At 39.8% G+C, this 25061-nt stretch overlaps 1 protein-coding gene across 1 annotated transcript in view; it reads left to right on the top strand.

Annotated features, from left to right (window-relative positions):
- The window catches only part of LOC140342164 (transmembrane protein 151B), a 29125-nt gene extending 6227 nt beyond the window's left edge, over nt 1-22898 (top strand). Inside the window, exon 2 of the mRNA XM_072428252.1 lies at nt 19872-22898. Coding sequence (XP_072284353.1) covers nt 19872-21305 — 1434 coding nt within the window. The 3' untranslated portion in view covers nt 21306-22898. The remainder of the gene's footprint in view (nt 1-19871) is intronic.
- The last annotated feature ends 2163 nt before the right edge of the window (nt 22899-25061 follow it).

Genomic DNA, 25061 nt, shown 5'->3' with positions numbered 1-25061 from the left:
CGAAAAATTCAACTTAAGAATAAACCTACAGTCCTTATCTTGTAACCCGCGGACTACCTGTATTTACTATTCTTGCAGCCCATTTGTGGATATGCCAAATCTCACTTCTAGCTGGCTGCTGTTAGCATTTGACCTGTTGAGTCCAATATCTGTTCCCCCATTGCATGCAGTGGTTTCTCCTGCTGCCTTACACATGACTACTGGACACTGGGAAAAACCATTGCAGGTGGTAAGAAGGTAAGGTATTTGTCTCATTCACTCCTTTAAATACTGCAGCAGCCAGCAAAAAGTAAGGAAGTAGAATATCAACAGATGGAAAACATGGTTAGTCTACAGCCTCTTCTGTTAAATATGCCTTAAAATAAAAGTGTTTTCTTCTGCTGACAGAATCAATTTAACATTCCAGGAACTCTTAGCCACAAGCTGCACAAAGTAGCTGATCATGGTGCTGAACATGGTGGTTGTACTTTACACTTTGTACTTTTTGATTGTTGTTTTATTACATCTGAAAAGGTTGTCCATTAAAACTTAAGTAGATGAGTAAACGCCTACAGAAAGCACTTCTGGGCAAGTGCCACATTATTAATAGCTTCACTGTTATTCCAGCTATTGGGTACTTAATGATCTTCACAAAGCATCCAAATATATTAGAGTACATCAACATTCTAAATATTTATTTGCCTTAATTAACTGAAAATATGATTTTATTATTAGGTAGTGAAGCTGTTCTTCCATTTCGGCATTTTTCTATATGAACTATACATAGCCATTTTATATTAATATTATACAAATAAGTGGGGTTCCTTACTAAATGCTGACTCTTATTTACTTGCCATACCACCTGGAAATAGATTTTTTATAGAATGGGGCAATTTCCTATCTTCTCACCTACCTAGGCTGAGTATTTGTGCTTATCACGCTGCCTGACGTTTTCTATATCGAGTCAACAGAGCATGAAAGGGTAAAAGAACAGCAGAAGACCAATGCTGTTATTCCTCTATTCATTCTTACCTCTCTTGCTGTTTCGGGTTACTTGTAAGCGCATGTGCTTGCAACACAACTAATTAGCTCCTAGTCATGCCCATCCATCTTCTCATTTCTTTGCTGCTTTACATTGGAGCACATGTCCAAATTTAATTTTAATTTGCAACTACTTTTAATTTTTCTTTTAATATGCATACATTAGAATTTGTGTGTTGTACATCTTTTTGAAGTTTCATTTTAATTGTGAAGTCCATTGTAGCCTTATTTAGCAAAATTAAGTTTCAAGGGTCAGTTTGCAGCTGTTTAGCACAGATCTTTGCCATGTATGTATACCCTCATGCTCCAAAGGTGAGGCTGCAGCTAGGCTATATAAAGGGGGAAATTCTGAAACCAGGGAACAAAATGACCTTCTTTTTTACAGATTCAGATTCAAGGTCATTCATAGAAAGATATAAAAGGAATGTAAAGGTCATCCAGCTGCACAAGATTACCCTGTAATACAAAAAAGACCCAGTGTGCTGGTGAGATCAATCCATGACCTTAGCCTCATACAGACGTCCAATGGATATCAGAGGATTGTCGTTGGAAACAATCTTTCATTTTTTTCATTTTTTCTTTTCATTTCAGACCATTAGAAGCAGCCTTGTAATAAAGGCTCAACACGTTTCGCAGAGTTTGCTTCTTCAGAAAAAATGAGACTGGAACAGCCTAATTCAACTAGAATAGTAACAAGGCTTTTCTTTCAAAGAATAAATTGTATTATCAACAAATATAAACTTACAATGTATACCCAGGGATATTAGCCTGTGATACTTAGTTTTATCACATTAAATGCTCCGAGGTGGGTCTTCCCCAGTATCCACCCATCCAAGATTTCCATTTATCATCCATCATTGCTGTAATGCTCTGCCTTTTGACTAGTGGCAACATTCAATGCCAATAAAAGCCCAACCAGTGCCAGCAGTTTTTCCATTGATATTATATTATACCCGATTGAAGCAAAGTTTGTGCTTCTTTGTCCAGGCTTGGCTTGGTGCAGCTCCCTAAATCTACCGACCAATACAAATTATGGATAATGGTGAGTATTGGGTAGGCCACGCTGGCCATGTTTGAAGTTGTTTGATGAAGATACAGAGCTGCATTTAAATGATAAACTCTGCCTACTAATTTTACTTACTGTCAGGTCCTTAATGCTATCCAAGACTCCGGATTTCCCTTCGCATATGTCTAGTACACATGTACTTTGACCAAGTAATTGCTTGGTCAAAAATCCAAATAAGTGGCACACATATGTACAAGATTCAGTACCCCTGATCATGGGGTGGGCATAGCATGAACCACAGGACAGGTGGGAGCTTCCAGCTGAATGTGGTCTTTCATACACATACCACAATTTGTATTTATTATGTTTTAATGCATCAAGTCTGATCGAAAATTGAATACTTAAAGACAATTGGCATTCCCTTCAGATCCAATCATTTTAAAGGATTGACGATTGTACTAGAAGTTAAAATCAGCCAGTTCGTACAAGTCTAACAGTGACAATGGTTTGAAATCAGTCTGAAGTAACAAACAGAACTCAATAGCTCCATAACTTGTAATTCACATAGAACAAATACTATATTTTAATACCCTTATAAATATTTGTAAATCACATTTACAGATTTTCTATTCCTGGAGCCAGGTTTTAGGTTTCTGCTAATGGAGAAATTAAATCCAGGTGTGCTCGATATAAGATGTATGCAAAATTCTTGATATATTGTATTTTTACAAAAATGGGTCATTTTAATCTTGGCTGTTCTTGACCTCAATACTCACCAAGTTTCTGAACAAGTAAGCAAATCAAGAGTTCTGTCTTAAAGTAGATTTAAACTTTACATGAATGACATTTAGGTCTTGTTCAGAATGGCTATTCCCAGGAGGCTTTGACACTTTGGATGAACTCTCTGCAGACTTTTGCATGCTCCATTGACGGCTAGTGTCACAATATGACTGCAGGAACTACAATAAAATATACCAGCGCACTGTGCATTGGCTTCTAGTAGTCAAGCTAATCATTACACAGGAAAGGGTGACAATGCCACGGATGTATTTAGTAAGCATTGCTAAACTTTGAAAGAAAATTATAAGGTATGCTTGTAATGATAGTAAAAATTGTAACATAGGACAGCCCCAGACCTGTGGCAGGAGCATGCAATCCCGTGTGGCTCTGCTTAAGGAACCAGCGTTTGCAGATTTGACAGTGGGTAGCAGTGAGCAGTACTGAACCACTTACTGCCACCCCTATTCATTCTGTATTGGTTAGCACTGGTAAATACTACATGTAGCACCTCCCCTGAGGTTCACTGAAGAAAGTGGTAACCACACCCCTCAACCTCACTGCCAGTAAATGCCAGTATATATATATATATATATCATGTAGCACCTCCCCTGAGGTTCACTGAAGAAAGTGGTAACCACACCCCTCAACCTCACTGCCAGTAAATGCCAGTATATATATATATATATATATATATATATATATATATATATATATCAGGAACACATGCAGTAGCATATTTGTATTTATTCTTTAGATACACTTTAATTTAATCTAATTGTTTAGTTTCAGGTCACTGAAGAAGAAAACAAATTATTTCATACTGATAGGTAATGTCATTTAATTGATTAATATATTAGGATTAGGCAGTGACCATTGTCAGTTTGGAAAATCTTAGTTGACTTTGCAAAAAGTTAAGTTTTGAAAACCTTTTTCAATGTGCCTTTGACAAAATCCTTACTGTGTTATGATTGGCTGTTATTTTTCTTGTTTTGGCTGTTCTTGTTTTTCTTGTTGCCAATAAAAAAAAAAAACAAGATCAGAAGAAAGATCTGTCACATGGACCATGGGAATGGTTTGTCAAGAGTAACCTCTACAAGGTATAAGAGACAGTTCAGCTGACTTCTTGCTAAAGTAACCAACTTGTTTTGTTAGATGAAATATGCAATGCTACAATGCAGAATAACTTTAATAAAGAAAGAAAGCAATACATCTGATCTATCATTTTAAAACACATCACTACGATGATACATATCTTTAATTTTTCCTTTTCTTTTATGACTACTTAGCTGACCCCCTAAAATTATTATGACATGTCCAGGCTAGCGCTGTAACAAAAATGAACGTGCTATGACACAATGCTTGGGAATCACTAGCCTAAGGCATTCAGTGTTGAGAGCTACTGGCTTCAAGGATAAGCAATGTCAGTTATAGAGTTATTCATAAAGATACATTACTGGAATGTTTGCGTCTGAGCTGTGTCTTCTCTAGAGGGAACTTGGCAAGGGAAATACCTGTGAAAGAATGGATATCTGCTTCCGTTCTATCAGTCATACGATAGCTAGTGAAGCCTCTTTGGCTTAAGTTATGCCACTGGCATTGAACAAGATTTTGCTTTTTATATTGTAACATAATACTTACTGAATACTGTATGCAAAAGTGACAAAGAACCTTAAAAATTAAGACTTGTGTTCAAAAAGTCAATATTTGCTATGTTATAGGAAACACAATGTTATAGTGCCTAAGCAGTACCCTGTATAACCGGTGACTTTGCTTAGGCACCCAAGTGCCATCAACCTCCTTATCTAGTGTTACGTTAGGAGGATCAGCAACTATGCAGGACACATACAGGACTATACAGGATTATTATTTTGTTTCATTCGATAATGAAACATACTCACTTTAACAGAGAAAATAAAAACAAAACTGATTACTTCAGCATTAGGTCCCAGTGGTAAGTGGCTAGTGCAAGGGGTTCTACAGTTTCTAGTCTTGCCTCTTTCCAAAACAACATGGGGCTACTGACTGCTGGTCTCATGAGATTTCAGGTGAAATTTGGTGATGTACTCAAAATGCTTCTTATTTGTTCTCTTTGCTGGAGACTTTGAGGAGAAGAAGCAAAGCCCTGCTTTTATCACAATGGCCACCTATGACTGTGATGTTGGTTTTTAATGCACATAAAATATTTTAGGACACTATTTGTTTCAGAATTTTTTTTTTTCTTCATTTCCCTTCTCTAAAAAACTGGTGCGTCTTATGGTCCAGTGCGTCTTATGGTCCGAAAAATACGGTACCTGCCTGATCACTGCTCTTATCTTAAATGGCAGGATACCTGGGCATCCCAACTTCCCATGTGGCTGCTGGAACTTAATGAACTTCTGCACACGTGCCATCGGGCAGGCTTAGTTTAGCTTAGTTCTACTTTAAGCAGTGTGTTTTTCTTCCTAAAACCAATTAACATTGAGACATTCCAAATAAAATGCTCCCAGGATGCCTTGCCTCTATTACTTTCAGAATAATAGATGGACAAGGTGCTGAACAATCAATTGTAAAAAATGAAAAAGCCATAAAGGAAATTTAAAATTAATAAAGTTTTATTTGTTTAGCACTGCAGGGAGGTGCCGGGGTTCAAAAGTAGAAATAGATCTTAATATCAGAGAAAAATCAATGGCAGGATGCATGGGAACGCAGTTGCTTTTAATAACATGAACTGCACAGTAAGGGTGCAGTGAACTCTAGGCAAATTCAACCTGCAATAGAATTCATATACTCTGTCCCTGATAGATGTTCATATTTTATAATAGGAAGAATGCAGTCTGAGAGGGGCAAACTGTATAGTGAATAAACCTAAAGTGGACCTTTCAGTAAAATTTGTCAGTATTACTATTATTATTATTATTATTAAACAGGATTTATATAGCCCCAACATAATACGCAGCACTGTACATTAAATAGGGGTTGCAAATGACAGACTAATGCAGACAGTGATACAGGAGGTGTGGCCCTTGCCCCGAAGAGCTTACAATCTAGTAGACTACAGTGCCAATTATCATGGTCAATATTTCCATAATGATGCTATATAAAACAGGCCTGATTTATTAATTTATTAATGCTCACTAAGATTATAGATGATAGACTATCATGGGAGAACCTGGGCGATCCAGCAAACCTTGAGAAGAACTGGAATTTATGGTATTTAGGAAAACTACATTGTATAGAATTTGTATTATCCACCTGGAAATTAGCATTAAGGAAACCACACGCATTTGTAGCAGACCTGTAAATGTTCTAGTTGTTCTGATAAGAATATCATAATTGTCCTGTAACAATAATTATCTTGTAAGAATAAACCTAAACACATGGGCATTTTTATTTATTTATTTTTCATTCAAGAGCACCTGCTCTATGTTCATTAATGATTAGAAGGCTGCATGATTTCTCGGATTTTCTCAAAAATATGTTACAGTAACCATTCTAAATTGTCAATTCCTGACTATATTCTCCATTTTCCCTTTAATATTGTTGGGATTTCCTCCTGGTTCTCTTGGGAAACCAAGATGTACATTGCAATGTACATCTTTCTGCAGAGCAAATGTCTTCAAACTAAGGCGGTCAATGAACTTTTTATGATTATCTCAGCACCAGAATTTAAAGCAATTGTTCCAGGCTGACTCATTGATTAAGCGTTGGGTACTGATCTGCATTCAATTTTCTCGCCATAAACGGCATTCAGCACATTTGGTATGATCTACAGTACATTACTGAGCATCATGTTACCCTAAGTGCTCTGCACTGCATTTATCATCATTAGGATCAGCCAGCAACACTCTGGTATATACAGACAAAACAAAAAGGAAATCCTGTGCTGCATATATCATGTAGATAGAAATCTGTATTCTAGAAATAACATTTGCTACAAGACTTGTAAGGAACCCAAACTATGCTTCATCTGTAACATATCCCCTGAGCATTCTGGGTTAGTATTGGAGATATATACAGACAAGCATTTTATTGGGGTCCTTGGCAGCGCAAAGCAACAGTTCTTCACTTCTGTTCCAACGTCATCACATAAAGTGCAGGACTATTAGTGATCGTCCATTTTTAGGTACCTTAAAACGTAATAGTAATACGCGAAAGGAGTCAATTATCGAGCCCAGTCTACTAACTTCTTGCATGCTATAGGCCTATCCAATAATGTCCAATTATTCCAATGAATGTCTAAATACTCCATGTGCTGGCCCAGCTCTCTAACCCCCACATAAAATTTTATGTAGCTGCGGGGGTAGTGAAGGAGAATTTTATACAGTGCCACTTGAGTGACAGCTGGGGCTACTGACTCCCCATCCAAGATGGCAGCACCCAAAAGCAATCTCAAGACTTGTGGAATGCAAATGTGATCCCACGGATACATTTTTAGCTGAAGTCAGGGGTCTGATGGTCTCTTTACCAGCTGGTTACTTTTTTCTTAGAATAAAGGAATTTAGAGCTCAGATTCTCCAATATTATTAGAACATGATATTAGTGGCCAGCCCCTGATTTACAATAGAATGTCACAATTTATCACTACACACCTGTGGTTGTTTATAATATTATTATTATTATATTGCTATTAATTTACATGAATATGGAACATCTTACTTTGTTTTTTGTATTGTTTTGCAACTAGTAAGCGTCTCTTAAAAAACCCTGAGGAAACCACATGGCGAAATGCGTCAATAGACGACCGTCTTAAATTTCAATCATATAAGTTACATTTGAGCTGAGCTATGAGCTCATATGAGCTCGTATGTCTAGCAATATTGTAAATGTCAAGTTTTACGTATGCAGTGGTAATCCTCACAAGTAAAAAGTTTGTACTTATTTTCAAAAAAAAAATCTTTTGTTGTTACTTTGTTTTTTGTTTTTTTTTTACTATTGTTGGTACCTCTTTTTTTCCTGTTTTAGGAATAGGTGTCACCACGACCAGTGATTCTAACTCTTGCACACTCCATCCACAACCAAATAAAAAATGTTTAGCTGGAGTTCTGCTTTAACTACTCCAGTAATATAAGTTACTCTTCAGTTTGCATTGCTGCAATTTTTTTTAAAGCTGTCAAGCAAGTAATATATCTATCTGACACAATGATTTATGATCGTTCAGAGAATGAAAGCATGCTTTCGGCACAGACGCAGCTCATATATTTTAATGTCCATTAGGAAAATATGGCATCTTTTTAAATGAGCTGGAATTGCTCTTCAATAGATATGCCTAAGAAAAAAAAGAAATTGTTTGTCAAAGTAATCCCTATCTCCTATATATAACAACTAGATCAGCATAAATGCTCAGGAAATTGTTTGTAATGCATCACACTTGTGACTGCTGTAATTACTTTAACATTTACATGATCATTTATAGTTTTGTGTGACGTTAACGTGATGTTAAGTGATTTAACATATGGAGAAGAAATAAATAGATCAACCTGCCCAGAATAAATCTTTATGTCACTTTATACATTTTATTGTCTAATATATTCTATAATTACTTTGTTGAAAGTGGACAAGCAGCACATAAAATGATAACCTAAAATGGAGGCGTAAGGACAAAGGTGTCAGCTGCTTTGTACGCACGTCAAATGATTGTCCTCCAAGACAAACAGTCATATTCGACTTGGACAAAAATCTGATATGTGCACAGCAGTCCCCTGATGTTTTTCAACAGTCAGCCCTGGTGGATTGATGAATGGCCAATCAGGAACGGCTCTTGTGTTTTTTTATGGAGGAGAGCACTGAGTGGTGCCATTCACTTATCGGGGGTGTAGTCATAAAAAAAAGAAGAGGGGGCATGGTACTATCCATGGCGAGCGTGCATGCGCATCATTGTTTTGTAAATGGACCCACCCCACTACATTCCCGCCTATGTGTCACTCAAAGGGGAAGAAACTTCCCCAGAGTTACGTCATGATGCCAGAACCCCCCCACTCTCCCATCCCAGGTCTGAGGCTGCAATGGGAGAGTAAGCGGGTTGTGTTCAATAGAACAACCTGCCCACCGCCCTGAGCCTGAATTCCATACGGGAGACATGGTCCGCAGGGGGTCAGAGCGGGCAGAGCCGCAGACCACCAAATAATTTTTTGCAAGTTAAGCGTGGGCAAGTGTGCCTATTCCCGAAAAGAGTGAAGGCACCTTCCCACCAGTGCCCGCCCCACTACACCCCTGTCGCTCACCTTCCTCCCTTCAAATAGCACATGTTCATTCTCTTGCTACTGGAATTGAATTGTTTTCAGCAACAGTGATCTGATGTCTATCTGACATTTGTATGGTGTTTAAAAAGAAAGGGGCATATGGGTGGGCACATCAGTGCAAATTAATTACAAAGCTCTAAAAGGGTCTCTGTGGCATTGCCCATTCAGGGCAAAACAACAACCTCTTTTTTAAGGACCACCCTCCTTAATACCTACAAGAATTGGCCAAAGGCTATGAACATGCTACAAGGAATGGTCAGAGGCTATGCGTATGCTACAAGGAATGGTCAGGGACTATGGGCATGCTACAAGGATGGTCAGAGACTTGGGAGGCATTTTGCATATACTGTACTATACTTGGCATATACTGTAGTATACTTGCATTTAGATTCCTCTAGAGGAGTGGGAGCTCATAGACAATTCCTAGCTATATATTTATCCTAGCCATGACTTTCCTTGGTAATGCCCACATAAAATGATAAGCTTCCATAATTAAATGAACTGAATAAAAAGGGATGGGTCAGAGATGGTGAGGCTGGGGTGAAAAGATTAGGCTGAGTAAAAACGTACAATAATTATCATTGGAAAATTAATGATTACCAACAGATCAACAAATATTTTCAAATATATAGTTCAAATATAATCCACCAATAATGTACACACACTAGATAAGATCATTTGAACGATGCAGGAAGTGACGTGTACTGGAGAAAGTGTACCATAGAAACATCCACAATCACTAAACCACCGTACACACAATAGATCTGCCCAATCAGATCCGCTGGGACGGTCGTTCATTTCCAGCAACATTCCTCATTCATCGTCGTCATAGGCCTGTCATTGTTCACTTTTTTGTTAACGATTATTGGATGATCGCTCATTAGTTCATTTCCGAAGATAATTATTGCACGTGTGTACGTAGCCTTAGATCAGGCATGGGCAAACTACGGCCCAATAAGGTTGTTTCTCCGGCCCTTTGGATGGTCCACGGCTCTGGACGGTGCCACCCCGAGCAGGGTCGGAGGGGGCACACCGGCCAGAGCTGGGGAACACGTCCCCTGTTTGTATCCCATTTTGTGGAGGTGGGCGGGCTGTGTCCCTGCACAGGCAGGCTCAAATCTGTGATGGGAGAGTGGGTGGGGTTTTGTTATTATGACATCACGTTCAGTGGCGTCATGATGGCAAAACCCTGCCCACTCTCCCATCGGCCTGGCCCCTCTGTCAAAATTTAAATCAAGATTGTGGCTCCTGACTGAAAAAGTTTGCCCACCCCTGCCTAAGATACAGTTTGGTGCCCTCCAGCCAGTGAATGAAGCAGGCATTATCTGATTTGCTGCAGCTTCTATTGTCCATTGTTGTCACCACACTAAAAGGCATTAGTTGTAGGGAGTAGGGAGGAATATTCTGATTGTACTGTATCTTCCTCCAGCAGCAACAGACTGTCAGCAGGTTGAATAAGGAATTCATATGAATTAACATGGAACAATACGCAACATTGATCTGGCTGTGAAGGATGTGAAATGCTCAGCCCATATATTTCTAAGTCATTAATACAGAGCAGATGTGTCCAGGAATTCTGAATTCTCCTATGAGGTCAGCCACTTTGCACGGTATGAAAGTCACAGGAAACATTTATTCTCAGAAGAAGGCCAACATATTTGTTTGAAGGGTTTTCCTTTAAGTTGACACCAGAATACACAGCAGTGTTTGCTGTGGGCTCCCAGTTTCTTTTTTGATAAGCAGTAAATTAGTAGGCAGGGTATTATGTAAGTGGCGTGAAGGATTTCGGAAGCTCCTCAAAAGTATTAAAAAGTCAGCAATACCCACTGTGTGCCAGCTGCTCAACACCTGCAAGCATAGTCTAATGTAGATCTACTGTCAGCAATAGCTGCAGGCCTGTTAGCACTGTGAAAGCCACTATGGCATAATTAGTGCTGTCTGGCAAATATTAGATATACGCATTGTCAGTTTATTCTACAGAAAGCCCACAATGAAGCAAACTAAAATGCCATCTGTGGACACAAAAATGATTTTGTTTTGTTTGTTCGGTGCCATCTAGCTTGTTTCTCCTGATTGAATTAAAGTTACAACAAATTAAAATTTACTCACCAGCCTAACGAGTGGTTTTCATTTTATTTTGGCTACTTATGTCGTTCAATTCAAGAATATGAGCCTTAAATTGTACAGGATGATGCCTCCATCTAGAGTATTGGGCAGTAAAAGAAAGCCTCAGTGGCTGCAAGAGGGACAGATGTTGTAATGTCCATTTCCAAAGCATCATATTCTATATAGGTCTTTCTCAATTGTTTTACCCTTAAAATAATTTTGGGGCTCAGGTAACCATTAATAAAGCTGAATAATTGAGAGTTGGTAGGAATAATGCCTTTACAGTGTCAAAATGCCATCCCTCTAGATAGCTGGGGTCACTGGAGTAACCCAACTGGTTATGCCAAATGGTGTTTAAACCCATACTATGGAGGCACCAGCAGATGGTAGGTCAATCAGCCAAAGCTTAAGGAACCCATACCAACCACCGGCGGAACAGTAGGGTTCAAAATTCAGTTCAGTTTAGCCTTAACGATTTAAGTTGAACTCCAGCAATGACATCTCCCATAAAAAAAAAAACCTTTAAAAAATCCAATTTCTCCAAAATACTCACCACATGGTGTGCCGGGGGTCCCAAGTCTTCTCTAGATGCAAAATGGGAGAGTTGTTCCTAAGATGATCTGGTAACTCTTCCCTTTGGCTGTCTTTTGGTAAAGCTCTAATAGGTTCTGATGTCTTTAATGGCGACAGACCCCAGATGTAGCAATGGGTGATTAGACTCCATGATGGTCTGACAGGTGGGCTGCGGTTCTGGCTGGTGCATCCACCGGCAAGGTAAGGAGAAAGACCTCACTTGGGGGGGGCACACCGGCCAGAGCCGCGGACCATGTTACCGGAGACATCGCAGGCTTAGGGAGGTGGGCGGGTTGTGTCTCTGGACAGACCAGAGGAGAGTAGGAGGGTTCTGGCATCATGACGTCACTATGGGGGAAGAAACAAACGGCTCCCCGCGCATGTCTGGAGTCTGTAAATTTAGTAGTCAGCAACGTGCAAAAGGTTGGGGGCCATTGCTTTATATGAACCCTATTTCATTCTCTTTCTTTTCATTTCTTGACCAGGTGACAATGTTATCAGTAGCGAGGGGAAGTCTCTCCATGGGAGCTCCAAAATGAAGTGTCTTAGTTTTGACCCTACCCTAAAAGAAGTGTTTTAAATAGAAATACACCCAGCCTGGCATCTTACCTATACATGGCCGTGATGTATGTTTCCATTTTGTGCTGCCATTCATTTTTATTGTTACTGCAACACACCAAACAGCAGATATGGGACTCTTTTGCTTTGCACACGCCACAACCCACTGTAACACACTATTGTGCATTGTTGTGCACAGTGGTCACAAAAATGGAAAAAAGTCCAGTGTAGTATTTTCTATTACTATTCTTAATAACAGCGCTAATAGAACACAAAAGGGTAAACAAAATATTCCTTCCTCTCCGCTCCTCCAATGAGCTACAACTGACTTCCTCACTCATAACCTCATCACACCCACGGCTACAGGACTTTTCTAGAGCTGCCCCGACTCTCTGGAATGGTCTTCCTCGTGCTATTCGGCTTGCTCCTACTTTCTGTTAATTTAAAAGAGCCCTCAAAACCCATTTATTCAAACTTGCCTACCCATTTTCTTCTGTCTTTTGAAACCGTCACTACTGCCCACCACTACATATCTCCCCTCCCTTTTGTGTATTACTTCCTCCATCTCCTAGATTGTAAGCTCTTCTGGGCAAGGTCCTCTCCTCCTCCTGTGTCACTGTCTGTATTCGTCTGTCATTTGCAACCCCTATTTAATGTACAGCGATGTGTAATATGTTGGCGCTATATAAATCCTGTTTATTATTAATAATAATAATAATAATAATAATAATAAAGTGCATTAATACACTGCAATATGACACCACCATAAAGTCTAGTGTGATATCAGTTGATGCTGTACTGGTATGATGAACTGGAGCAGTAGAGGCCCGACAAGCAATGAAAAATGCTCTTATAACTAAGGTTAAGATAAAAGGCTATAAAAGAAGAATAAATAGTGCAGTACAGAGCCATTCAACTCCTAATAAACAGCTCTCTTTATCTGCAGCTTTCCAACCATCAGTGATTTTGCTTGTTGTACCTGCCTATAGCTCTTCACTATATTACAATTGCTGATTTCTATCACTCTGAAAATGCCAGCCAGGCTGTGTCAAGTGATTTATGAAATCAACTCCAAATCCTGCTGTTGTTATGTATGGGATATACTTCTAGATCACCTCTGTTTGAGAACAGTTGCAGTTATGTCACTTTGATTTATTAGTATTAAAATGTTTGTGTGCTGGAAGAAATAAATTTACATGATAAAATTATTTTTCAACATTTAAAATCATACTCTATTATACCTCTATAATAATAAATGAGATTACACATTGAAAAGATGTTCTTTCCCAAGAGCATGTGAGTATAAGTCTAGTAGGCAAGCTGGGGGTAAAGTGAACCAGACTTTAAAGCAGTAAACTCCACTTTTAGGGAGTGAATTTGACATTCCCTTTCTTTCTTGATCATTGATAAGTACAGCCCAGTGACCGTGGGAACCTGTGGTCACAGCTGATTGGAGGCATGCAGGTGCCTCCAATCAATAAATCATAAATCTGTGACTGCAGGCGACTGCAGCTGAATGGAGATTCTCCATTGAGAGTTCATCTGAGTTCTGTTCCCACAGTCACTAGGCTGTACTTAATATTGATAAGTACTGCCCAGTGACCATGGGAACCTGCGGTACAGCTGATTGGAGGCACGCAGGGGAGTTCATCTGAGTTCAGTTCCCACAGTCACTGGGCTGTTCTTATTGATAAGTACTGCCCAGTGACCATGGGAACCTGCGGTCACAGCTGATTGGAGGCACGCAGGGGAGTTCATCTGAGTTCAGTTCCCACGGTCACTGGGTTGTTCTTATTAATAAGTACAGCCCAGTGACCGTAGGAACCTGCGGTCACCGCTGATTGGAATCGCACAGGTGCTTCCAATTACCTGTGACTTCAAGCAAACTCAGATGACCTCTAAATTTGGCCAGAACACAACTTCGTGGCGAATCACAAGGCCGTTCTCGTTAACATGTTCTGTAAGCGAGAAAGGCCCGATTCGCCATGAGATCGAAATACAAATTTTGCTTGCTCATCCCTATTGATTAACATTGTAGGTTCAAGTGAGGTATGTATCTATATATAAGTCCCAGGGAGCCCAGATCAGATTAAACTTATCTAAATGATCATGCAATATTTTCTTTTTATCCATAGTTGTCTTCAGTCTTCCAGGTTGAATAATGGAATTAGCCCAATTTTTCCTGAGCTCAGGCTGTCACGGGATTAAGTAGCAGCAGAATGCTACTACCCCAAACACTTGGCATTATGTAGGCACTGTTCAGTTTAGCACTGCTTACCGCAGTCATTAGAGGAGAGAAAAAAAATATAAAATTAGAGCCAAATAGGTATAGAAAACAATTTTGGGGGGTATTGGGGTTCATTTTGATGGTGGGGTTGTTCATACATAAGCCACCTGACCCAATGATACTCACCATTTACTATTACACAGTATTTTTATAGGGCCAACATATTACACAGCGCTGTACAAGTCCATAGTCATGTACTAGCTGTCCCTCAAAGAGGCTCGCAACCTAATGTCCCTAGCATAGTCATATCTCTTTAACACAAGGTCTAAGGTCAATTTAGTGGGGAAGCCAATTAACCTAAGAGCATGTTTTTGGATTGTGGGAGAAAAAGTACCTGGAGGAAACCCACGCAAACACGCGGAGAACCTACAAACTCCATGCAGATAGTGTCCTGGCCAAGAGTCGAACCTGGGACCCAGCGCTGCAAAGGCCAGAGTGCTAACCACTGAGCCACCATGCTGCCCGTCATGTTAATGCTTCCCCACCGCTCCTCCAGCTTCATCACTGCTCCCCATAGTGTCCTTTACAAGCCAAGGTCAACAATTCTAATGCTAGCTAAGATGAAAGAGGCACCAGTCGGGAAATGCTGGTAAAGTAAATTGCTGTGGGTCAGGTGGTATCTTCTCTGGTAAAGCCATTTTGCCAACTAATGAGACAGGAACATGATCTCTTTTAATATCCATTTCATGAATATAAAAATTTATACTCATATATATTCAGTACTGCATGTCCTATTTTAGAATTAATTAAAATATATCATGCTTGTTGGCTTACAAATACACATAAAGAAAACCTTTTACTGGTTCATATCAAGTTCAAGTAATTTATAAACCAGTTTACTGCATTTCCAGTATTTTTTCTATTTTTTTACAAATATTTACACATATACACATGTATATGTCTGATTTTTAGATAATATATTTATTATTGTTTACAGAATTGCATTTTTTTCTACATGAATAAAAAAAATAATATTCTAATATTTAAAGAATATATACAATTATATAATATAAATATGTACAAAATTATCACACCATCATAATGTACTGTGTTATAGAAGGGGGTTCCCTGAAGACCTGAAAAGTCATTCCAGGGGTTCCTCCATGTCAGAAAGGTTAAGGAACAGCTATAAGCTAAAGATTTCCAGATGAGTCCATGCAGTTTTTGCATTTCCCAAACTTTTAATTGTAGATGTATCAGTTCAGAGTGGGATTAGTTTAAAGATTTTAAGTGAATTATACAGATCACTGGGTTATAATTAAGATAAAAAACTATAGTCTTATACACCATTTTTATAACAGAGGCCAGTCAACACACAATTTTTTCATAACATTCTTCCTATAAGCTTATATGTGCACTTAACGTATCTTAGCCATGCTTTTTACATGTAAAAGCCTCCGTTGTGTAGACATTCCAATTTCTTGAGACTGCTGTTGGGTGTCACCATCTTGGATTTGATGTCAACAGTCTTACTAGACTTATGTGCCACTGTATAGCAGCCATTCTCCACCAGGGTTCGGTAGGACCCCATGCTTCTTCAAGTGATTGCTAATGGTTCCCCAAACTGTGGCCGATTCACCTCCTATTTCATGATGCCTTCATAGCTCCGGGGCCACACCACTTGGTAGAGCCAGCTGCATGACTCTAATGATTGTTTAGGTGCCTGTAAAAGTGTTATTCTAGCGTCCACTGTGGAATTATTTCCACTTACCACCAATCAACCCCCAATACAGTTTTATTAGGGTTTTTTTGAGACATAAAAATTATTTTATGGTATTTCAGGTATTAAGGTTCCCCGAGGGTAAAAAGGCTGAGAAAAGCTGCTCTAGAGCACTCCTCTTTCCTTTGTTCCTACCTGGCAGCAGCCTAAAAAATGAAAGGGCTTACTGGACCTGAAACCTAATCAGTATTTATAAACAAACAGATGAGGGGATAGCTATCTCCGTCTTTTACCAACTATACTATTAATTCCCAATCCTTACACACACTACTAGTTTTCAATTTATTTATTTTTTTATTGATAACTATATTTCTGAGTAAACATTGAAGCTACAATTTTTATTACAGTACAATAATGTCCACCTAGCTAGAAGAGCTTTTCATGTGCTCAGCCCAGCAGCAAAGTGTCCAAGGGAATTAGATTAAAACGTTATCACATCAGCCTTGGTTTATCACCCGCTTATGTGATACCAGTATTCACACATCTCAGTGTGATCCCATCCAGTTATGAAAGCTTCCTTCACAGGTTCCTTCTCTGTTCATGCCGTGCCAAGGACTTGGACACAATCACTTCACAACTTCTGGTATAGGGCTCCATCATTTCACCCCGCAGCAGTACAATATAGCAGCAAACTGTTTTCCAGTGATAAGCTTTCTTCCCTGAAGACAAATCTCATGTTTTCTGGCACAGGCCGATTATGAACTAAATAATGCATAAACTCAGGGCTCTACGCTACAGTGGGGTTAATGGTTTCTAGGAGGGAATATTCAGCAGTTCCTATGCATTGGAATACAGAGTACAAATACAAGTCTCTTCCCATGTGTGTGCAGAAAATGATGTTCAACTCAGCAGGGAAATTAACCAGAGTCTTAGCTTGTCTATCAATTTATAGCAACTAATATTTGCATGGAGATTTAAATAGAATCTGGACTATATTAGTGTTTTACACTGTTTGGTTTTAAAGGAATTTCAGTGGTTTAAAATAGTCTTTTTATTCCAGGGACCAAACTATTAATTCTAACGTCCAGAGGGACGAAATACCCACAGGCTTCCATTAAGGTGTGAATGTCCAAGTTAAGCTTGATAGTGGTAGAAGAATAACCTGAACAAGAGCCTACATGATATATATGATGCACACAGCAGCCATGGCCAACAAAATTCCAGGCGTCAGTGGGGTTGGGCCTTCAGCTCCCAATGTATGATGTATGGTAAACCCTTTCCCCATACTTAAGATCTGGATAGTGTACTCTATAAAGTAAAAGTAACATCCAGCTCAGTGTACAGAGTGCAGTGGTGAGGGGTAAAACTAGAGTGATATGGGGAATTCAATGTGCAGAGTGCAGAGGTCAAAAGTTAGTACATAGTAAGGGGGTCAGGAGTGCGTAATATACAGAGTGCAGGGGGTCTGTAGCTTGTAACATAAAAAAGTAGTGAAGAGTGTGTAACGTATATTGCGAGGGGGTCAGTAGTGTGTAACATTCAGGGTTAAGGGGTCAGGAGTGTGGAACATACACAGTGAGGAGTGTGTAATGCAAAAAGTAAGTGGATCATGAGTGTGTAACGTACAGTGTCCAGGGGTCAAAGGTGTGTAATATATAGAATGAGGGGGTCAGTAGTATATACCATACAGGGTGAATGGGCTAGGAGTGTATAATGTTCAGAATGAGGGGGGCAGGATTTTGTAATGTAAAAATGGGTGGGTTGGGGAGTGTGTAACGTATAGAGTCTCTGGCACAGGGGTGTGTAACATACAGGGTCAAGGGTTCAGGAGTATGTAATGCACAGAGTGAGGGGGTCAGTAAAGTGTAATATACAGAATGAAGGGGTCAGATGTAACAAAACACTTCCAATGGTATAGATAACAGACCAAAAAGGAATGTATAACAAAAGTTTCTTGTTAGCATACAGACTGTTTATTTTTAAACTATCTCAATTAATCCTAATATGGGTGAAAATATGGGGTGCAGGCAGAACTTTTTAAGCAGAATTATAGTTCCCCCTAAAAAAATATGATCAGAAGGTGCATTATTATTGCAGAAGGGACAGGCAATGTCTCTTTTGTAGTAAGATACACATACAGTTGACATTCAAAAATCCGGCAACCTCCAGACCTGAGGAGTGCCGGATATTTTAAGATTCCAGATTTTAAGTTATACTTACCTCCTGTTATGCAAGCCGGCGTGGACCCACTGTGCTACTGACTGGGTATGCTCCAGAGGGGCGTAACTAAGCCGCTACCAGGTCTTCACTAGAGCCTCTGATGGTGAGGATAGGCTTGGGCTGCAGGGTAGCTGCCAGGTGCCACTCCAGAGCAATCCCCAGGCCAATGGCAGCTGACCACAGGAGTCAGGATACCCCAGTGCAAGCACCGAGGGGCTTGGGTGGCCAAGAAGTCCAGAAACAAGGATTCAAGGTCAGGGTCAGGCGGCAATCAGGCAAAGGTCCAAAAACGTAATCCAAGGTCAGGGTCAGGCAGCAAACAGGCTAAGTCCAAAAACATAAGCAAGGTCCGGTACGCAGTAAAGCAAACAGAGTAAACACCATTGCACTAGGAGTTACACAGAGTAAATCCTTGAGATTGCTCAGGCAACTTCCTGTAGTAGGAGAGGCCTTTAAATACCTGCAGAAATGCAGCCATAGGCTGTAGAAAACAGAGGGCGTGTATGTGTTACCTCATAGATTAAGAGAGGCACACCCACGCCAGCTCAAACACCAGAGCAAGTCTCCACCAGGGAGGAAACTCAGGCATGGAACACAGGTAGTGGGGTTACTCTACTTGAAAGATAGGACCCGGCACCCGTGCCTGCAATTAGGAGCAGCGGCGGCGGCACGACCTGCAGTGCTAACACCTCCACACACAGGCCAGCCATCCTCTTGCAGCACCCGCTGACATCTGACACGGAGGATTCCAAGGAGCAGGCATCAGGGACGTCACAGCTTGTATAGTGTAGCAAGCAAGATCTAACAGCTGTTTCTGCAGAACAGCGCCATCAAAACATAGGTGGCCAAACAGTGTACTACAGTCCCTGTATTGAAAATGAGCTCCAAAATGGAGGAATAATGAAAGAACCAGATTATCGATGGCCGAATTTTCGATTGTCAACTGTACCTGTATAATCACTATGATTTAAGAAAACCGTGCTGAGTGAACTCAAAATGAAAAGTTCTTTGGTCTGTCACAAATTCACTTTACCTCCATACCTGGAAATCATGGAGGTCTACAAAAGGCAGCCAATATGCTGTCAAATATAAAAGTACTTTTGTATATAAAAAACCCTTGTTTCAACTTAATGGCCTGTAGAGGGGTGGTCAATTATGTTTTATTATTTTATATTATGTTTTCCTGGTGTTTACTATCTACTTACAGAAAGGTCAGACAGTACATTTAAAAAGGAGAAGTGGAGAAAGGCACGAGTCAAAAATTGTTACTTATCTGTAAAGGTTTTAATTTATATTATCTCCATGGCTTATTTGTGATACAATACCTTGTCTATCCAGAGCTTTATAAAAGATATTGTTCTTTAGAGGTCTAAATATAAATTGCTGTTTGTTAATATGTTTACTTTTTTAACATAGTTTTTTTCTCTCTTTGACTTCCTACAGCAACGACCAGAGAAGCAGTCCCTGAGTGCGTCTATGTGCCGGGATTCTCACTGGAAATGTCTTCTTCTTTCTATCCTCATGCTTGTATGCCTTTGTGCTGTAACCTGGTGCCAGGTTACCAGTGTGACTAAGCTCAGTTTTGACAGCTCCCTTAAGGGTAGATCCATGATCTATCATGGTAGTCCTTGCTCAGATGGTTATGTCTACATTCCTCTGGCCTTTCTAGCAATGTTGTACGTAGTTTACCTGGTAGAATGCTGGCATTGCCACGCCAAGAGTGAACTCCAGCATAAGGCTGATGTCACTAGTGTTTATGATCAGATACAACGTATGCGCCAAGCTACACCTTGTATCTGGTGGAAGGCCATTAGCTACCACTTTGTCCGGCGTACTAGACAAGTCACCCGCTACCGTCATGGTGATGCCTATACTACTACTCAGGTCTACCATGAGCGAGTGAATACCCACGTGGCAGAAGCAGAGTTTGAATATTCTCATTGTGGCGTAAAGGATATTTCCAAGGACCTATTAGACCTACACCGCCACCCTGCCACCAAACTAAAGTTCACCAAGTGCTTCAGCTTTGCTAATCTGGAGTCTGAAAACTCTTATCTCACCCAGCGTGCCCGCTTCTTCACGGAGATTGAGGGACTAGATGACTATATGGAGGCAAGGGAAGGGATGCAGCTAAAAAATGTGGACTTCAAGGAGTTGGTCATTGCTTATGTGAACTTAGAGCAGCTTCCATGGTATGTGACCCACTATGCTTTCTGGGCAGCTGCCTTACTCATGCTCTCGTGGCCCCTAAGGGTTTTTATTGAGTATCGAACTGCTCATGTTCATTACCATATTGAAAAACTCCTGGGAATGGATTACAGGGAACCAGCGGTGGCAGAAGAACCTATATACCGATTCAGAATGCCACGAGTTAGTACCTTTGACAGTACCGAACTGGAATGGCATATATGCACCAATCGGCAGTTAATCCCCAGCTACTCTGAGGCAGTACTTATGGACTTAACAGATGCCTCACTATGCAACGGCTACTCTGCCTGTGGGTACAGCGGTGTTCTGCGTGGCTGTGAGGGCTGCAACAGAGCATCTAGCAGCTCTTCTATATTTTCTCGCCATGCTATGCACAGCTGCAGTGGGGGGCCATCTCACCTCTCCCTCAGCACCAGCCGCTTCTCCCTATGCCAGCTGCATGGATCCCACAGGACAGGCCTCTGGAGGAGCCGTAGCAGCAGCCTTGCAGAGCGTGTGTGCCCAGATGAACGATGCTGCTCCTATTCTAGCCAGCTGGCCATTAACGAAAACCCTCCAACTTATCATGATGCCCGTTTCTTCCCTGTGCTTATAGTGCACCGTCAGGAAGGATGTCGGACAAGGAACTTTTGCATACACCGCTCCTCATGCATGGAGACCTCCTTGTAAAGCAAATGTTTCACCAGCTTACCACCTATTACTTTTTTTCGCTAGAGGGGTATAACAGAGGCAATTCCTTTTTTTATGTATGGCAGCATTGAAGAAAAATCTGGGGAAAAAAATAGTAAACACAAAAACATGCGGCCAACATCTCACCAAAGTTTTAAGGCACTGAATGTCAAAGATCTAATAACATTTTATCAATACTTTCTTACTGTCTCTGCTCTATATACTTCATCACTGGTTTTCCTCATTTAGCTTGCAAAGAAACAAATTGCAATAAATATTTTAGGAACTTATTTACAATATGCATAAGGGTCAATTTAGTTAATATGTGGACAGCCAGATGAAATGCTAGTGGCAATATGAGTAGGAACCTCAACCTTCTTCCATGTGGCTTTCCAGTACCCCCAACAAAATGACATGGTCCAATGCTAAAGCAACTAAATATTATAAATTACTAGGTGAGTCTGAATTTCAGGAACATAAACATTTTACATTTAAAGAAACCCATGTGGTAGAACCCTGAATGTGTTGGAAATGCTGAGACATGCAATAGCATATCCTTTGGTACCTGTAATGGACAAATATATGCTGTTCAAAGGAAACATCACAAGACAAGTGCAGGGCAGAATAAAAGCAAATAATCACGATGATATATGGCAATATTACTAGAAAAGGTAAGTGGGCAGTAAGACATCAATTCTTTTGTTATTGCCCTATGCTGTATGGACAGCTAAACATCACAGGCAGATTATTTCGCTAAAGGAGGATTTCTGTTAATGAAATCATAAAGGAGTATTTTCTTTAAGTTGCTTCAATCAGATCTTGTGTCAATTAAACAAATTGTCAATTTGTGACATTCATTGGCTTCCATTCTTATTCTTCTAGTTGTCTAGATGTTGTCAGCAAGTTGGAAACTATTGAGTCCAAGGAACAGGCATCATCAAAGGGAGTGTATAGCAATGGCAGCCTTTATGATTCCCACATGTTAACATCTGTTTAATGTTCTCCTTGATTTTGAAATGGGGTCAATAATGGTGTTTTTTTAATTTTTGGTAAACTGTGGAATCAGCCACTAGCTTTCAAAAGTTTTGATGTCTCTGGACATAACAGCTGAGAAACCACCTCATTTGTTAACACAGAGAGTTGGAGATTTTACTCTTGTTTATGCTTTAGTTTATATCTAAAGCCAAAGTGTTTTTTTTTAGTTTTGGATAGAGTAGTTATTTTCCCTCTATCTATGTAAAATCTATGTAAGTCAGGGGATATTTTGCCATAGATAGTTGTAACGATAACAAGTCTCCCTATTGGAAGATTTGTTTCACTTCCTGATATGGTGCCATTCTATAATGTTTCCCAATACTTTCTGCCCAAGTGGCAATGATCACCTGAACAACCAGAAAGACTGAAACTCCTCACTTGACAGCGGACTTTCTATCCAAAACTAAAAAAGTTGACTTTGGACGCACAACTCATGGAGGCAATGGGCCAAGCAAGGGACACCCAAAAGACCACAAGGGTAATTAATAATGACCTGTTATGTTTTATAAAGTCAGAAACAGAAAGGTGCGAGGGGTACCATTTTAATATTTATTTTTTTTTAATAAATTTTAATACTTTTTTTTGAAGCAGACACACATTAAAAGCCTCTAACCTAATGTGTCTTAGTGAACTTGCCTAAACGTATAGATTATACACAGACTGTATATAACATTAACAGGCAATACCATACCTCTGTTTGACAAATCAATCACTTATATGAATAGGTGCTAAGTTATTCCATTGTTCATTATTTTATGCAATTTTTTGTCATCTTTATGTAACTTACCAACTATGACCTCTTTTTATACATTATTTTCCATGTTGTAGCAAATTGGCAGGTTCTTAGTGACCACAGCAATCCATGTTATTTTTATGGAACTATCACCATTCATGTTCTATCACACCCACGAGAAATTGATATGGACATGAGGTGTTTTAGGATGATTTGCATTATCTCTAAAGCTTGTGCTAAGAAGGCGCTGTCACATTCCTTGTTCTGAAAAAGAAAGATGGTAAGCCTTTTGTAAGTACAGACATCTTCATTGTGATGAGAACAATCTGCTCTGGTTGTACGTTTTGTTAAAATCATTCAAATGTAATCAATAAGGCATCTAATGGACCACTAAACCTAAAATGGATCTACTCAGTGTAATTGTAAATGAAAGCATGAAAGCTATTCTTTCCATTGCTGATGTTTACAGAAACCACTGCTAAAAATGACCGAGCTAATAAACAAATCAAAGATACATTATCAGTGAATAAAAACAGCCCAAGCCCTGTACAAACATCAGATGACTGTTGCTGGAAATTAAATTCTGTGATAATTTCTAGTGACAGATGAAGGAACGAGAGCAGTATACACACTATCATTTTGATTCTGGATAGGGATGGATGAGCAAACAACGCCCCACTGTACTAACCTCTATGGGAATTCACAATGGACATTCCCTATCAGTCGTTCATCAATGATGGCTGACTGTGCACATTTTCAGATATAAAATTTGTAAGATGAAAATGAACATTCAATCATAGTTTTAGGTTTGTTTCCAGAGACACAATCTTTTTTCTATTGAGAGTCACAATCTTGCCTCTAAAGCTACGTACACACGTCCAATGGTTCTTGCCGGATACTCGTCTCAGGGCCGATATTGGATGAGAATCTGACATGTGTACAGGGCCCGTCGTCTATCCTCTGAACGACCATCCTGGCGGATCCGCGGACGATGGACGATGAACGATCCTAATGCAAGGGAAGGGGGAGAGCCCGCAGCAGGGTGCCGCTCCATTGTTCTCCACCTCCCCTCTCCATAGAGCAGAATGGTGCTGTATGTACAACACACGGTCATGCATTGTGCAGTGCTTAGTCGTTGAAAAGGATTGTGAAAGATCCTTTTCAACGACAATAATTGGACCCAGCTTTACACAAAAGAGGTGAAACAAGGCTGTTCTTCAAAGCCTGCAGTAAAACCTCTGGGTATGAAGCACTGGGTACTTGGTTTGTAGGGTCTAATTTTCTTTGCTGAACAGGGCTCCCTGGGTAGAAACCTAAAGGGAAAGCAATGATATCACCACCCTATGAGTACACCTCAACACCTTTATTAAACCCATAGCAAAGCTTCCAACATATTTTGGCTAAAACAGTCCCCCTTCATCAGGGCTCTAGGTACTACATCAGGTTTAAAAAGACAGTCTTCTGTATATTTAATCTCCAGATGGTATGGCATCTGCTTTGTTTCTGCTACCATTGGGTAGAGAATCAGCCAAATAGATGGGTAAGAATGTGATCTGATCAACAAAACTTTTTTTTTGCAGATCATTTAAAAGTACTGGCTGCCATCCAATGATGCTAACAAGTGACAAGTTTGCTGGAGGGGATATACAGAATTACTACATTGTTTTCCGGGGCTAAATGAAAGAAGGCATTCATGCATATCTTTATATGTATGTGTTTGCTCATATACAGTATATATTGCAAGTCAAAGAAGACTAATCATAATCTAGTCTAGCAAGCATGCACATTATTAGGTTAATGGAAATGTTTTACGTAAAAAGATCCATGGACAGAGATAGCATTGTTACTTCAGTTGACTTTGTTGAAATAATAATATTTTGATAAATACAATACAGTGCTTAAAGGGTAATAAAAAATGAAAGCAAGGTGTGCAAACTTGTACCTCCTGAATATATAAAAAGCTATGGTTATTATAGAAATTGTATGAA

The sequence above is a fragment of the Pyxicephalus adspersus genome, chromosome 12, assembly GCF_032062135.1.
Source record: "Pyxicephalus adspersus chromosome 12, UCB_Pads_2.0, whole genome shotgun sequence".
In the NCBI taxonomy this organism is placed as follows: domain Eukaryota; kingdom Metazoa; phylum Chordata; class Amphibia; order Anura; family Pyxicephalidae; genus Pyxicephalus; species Pyxicephalus adspersus.
Note: the sequence above shows the minus strand (reverse complement) of the source record. Positions and strands in the feature narration are given on the sequence as shown.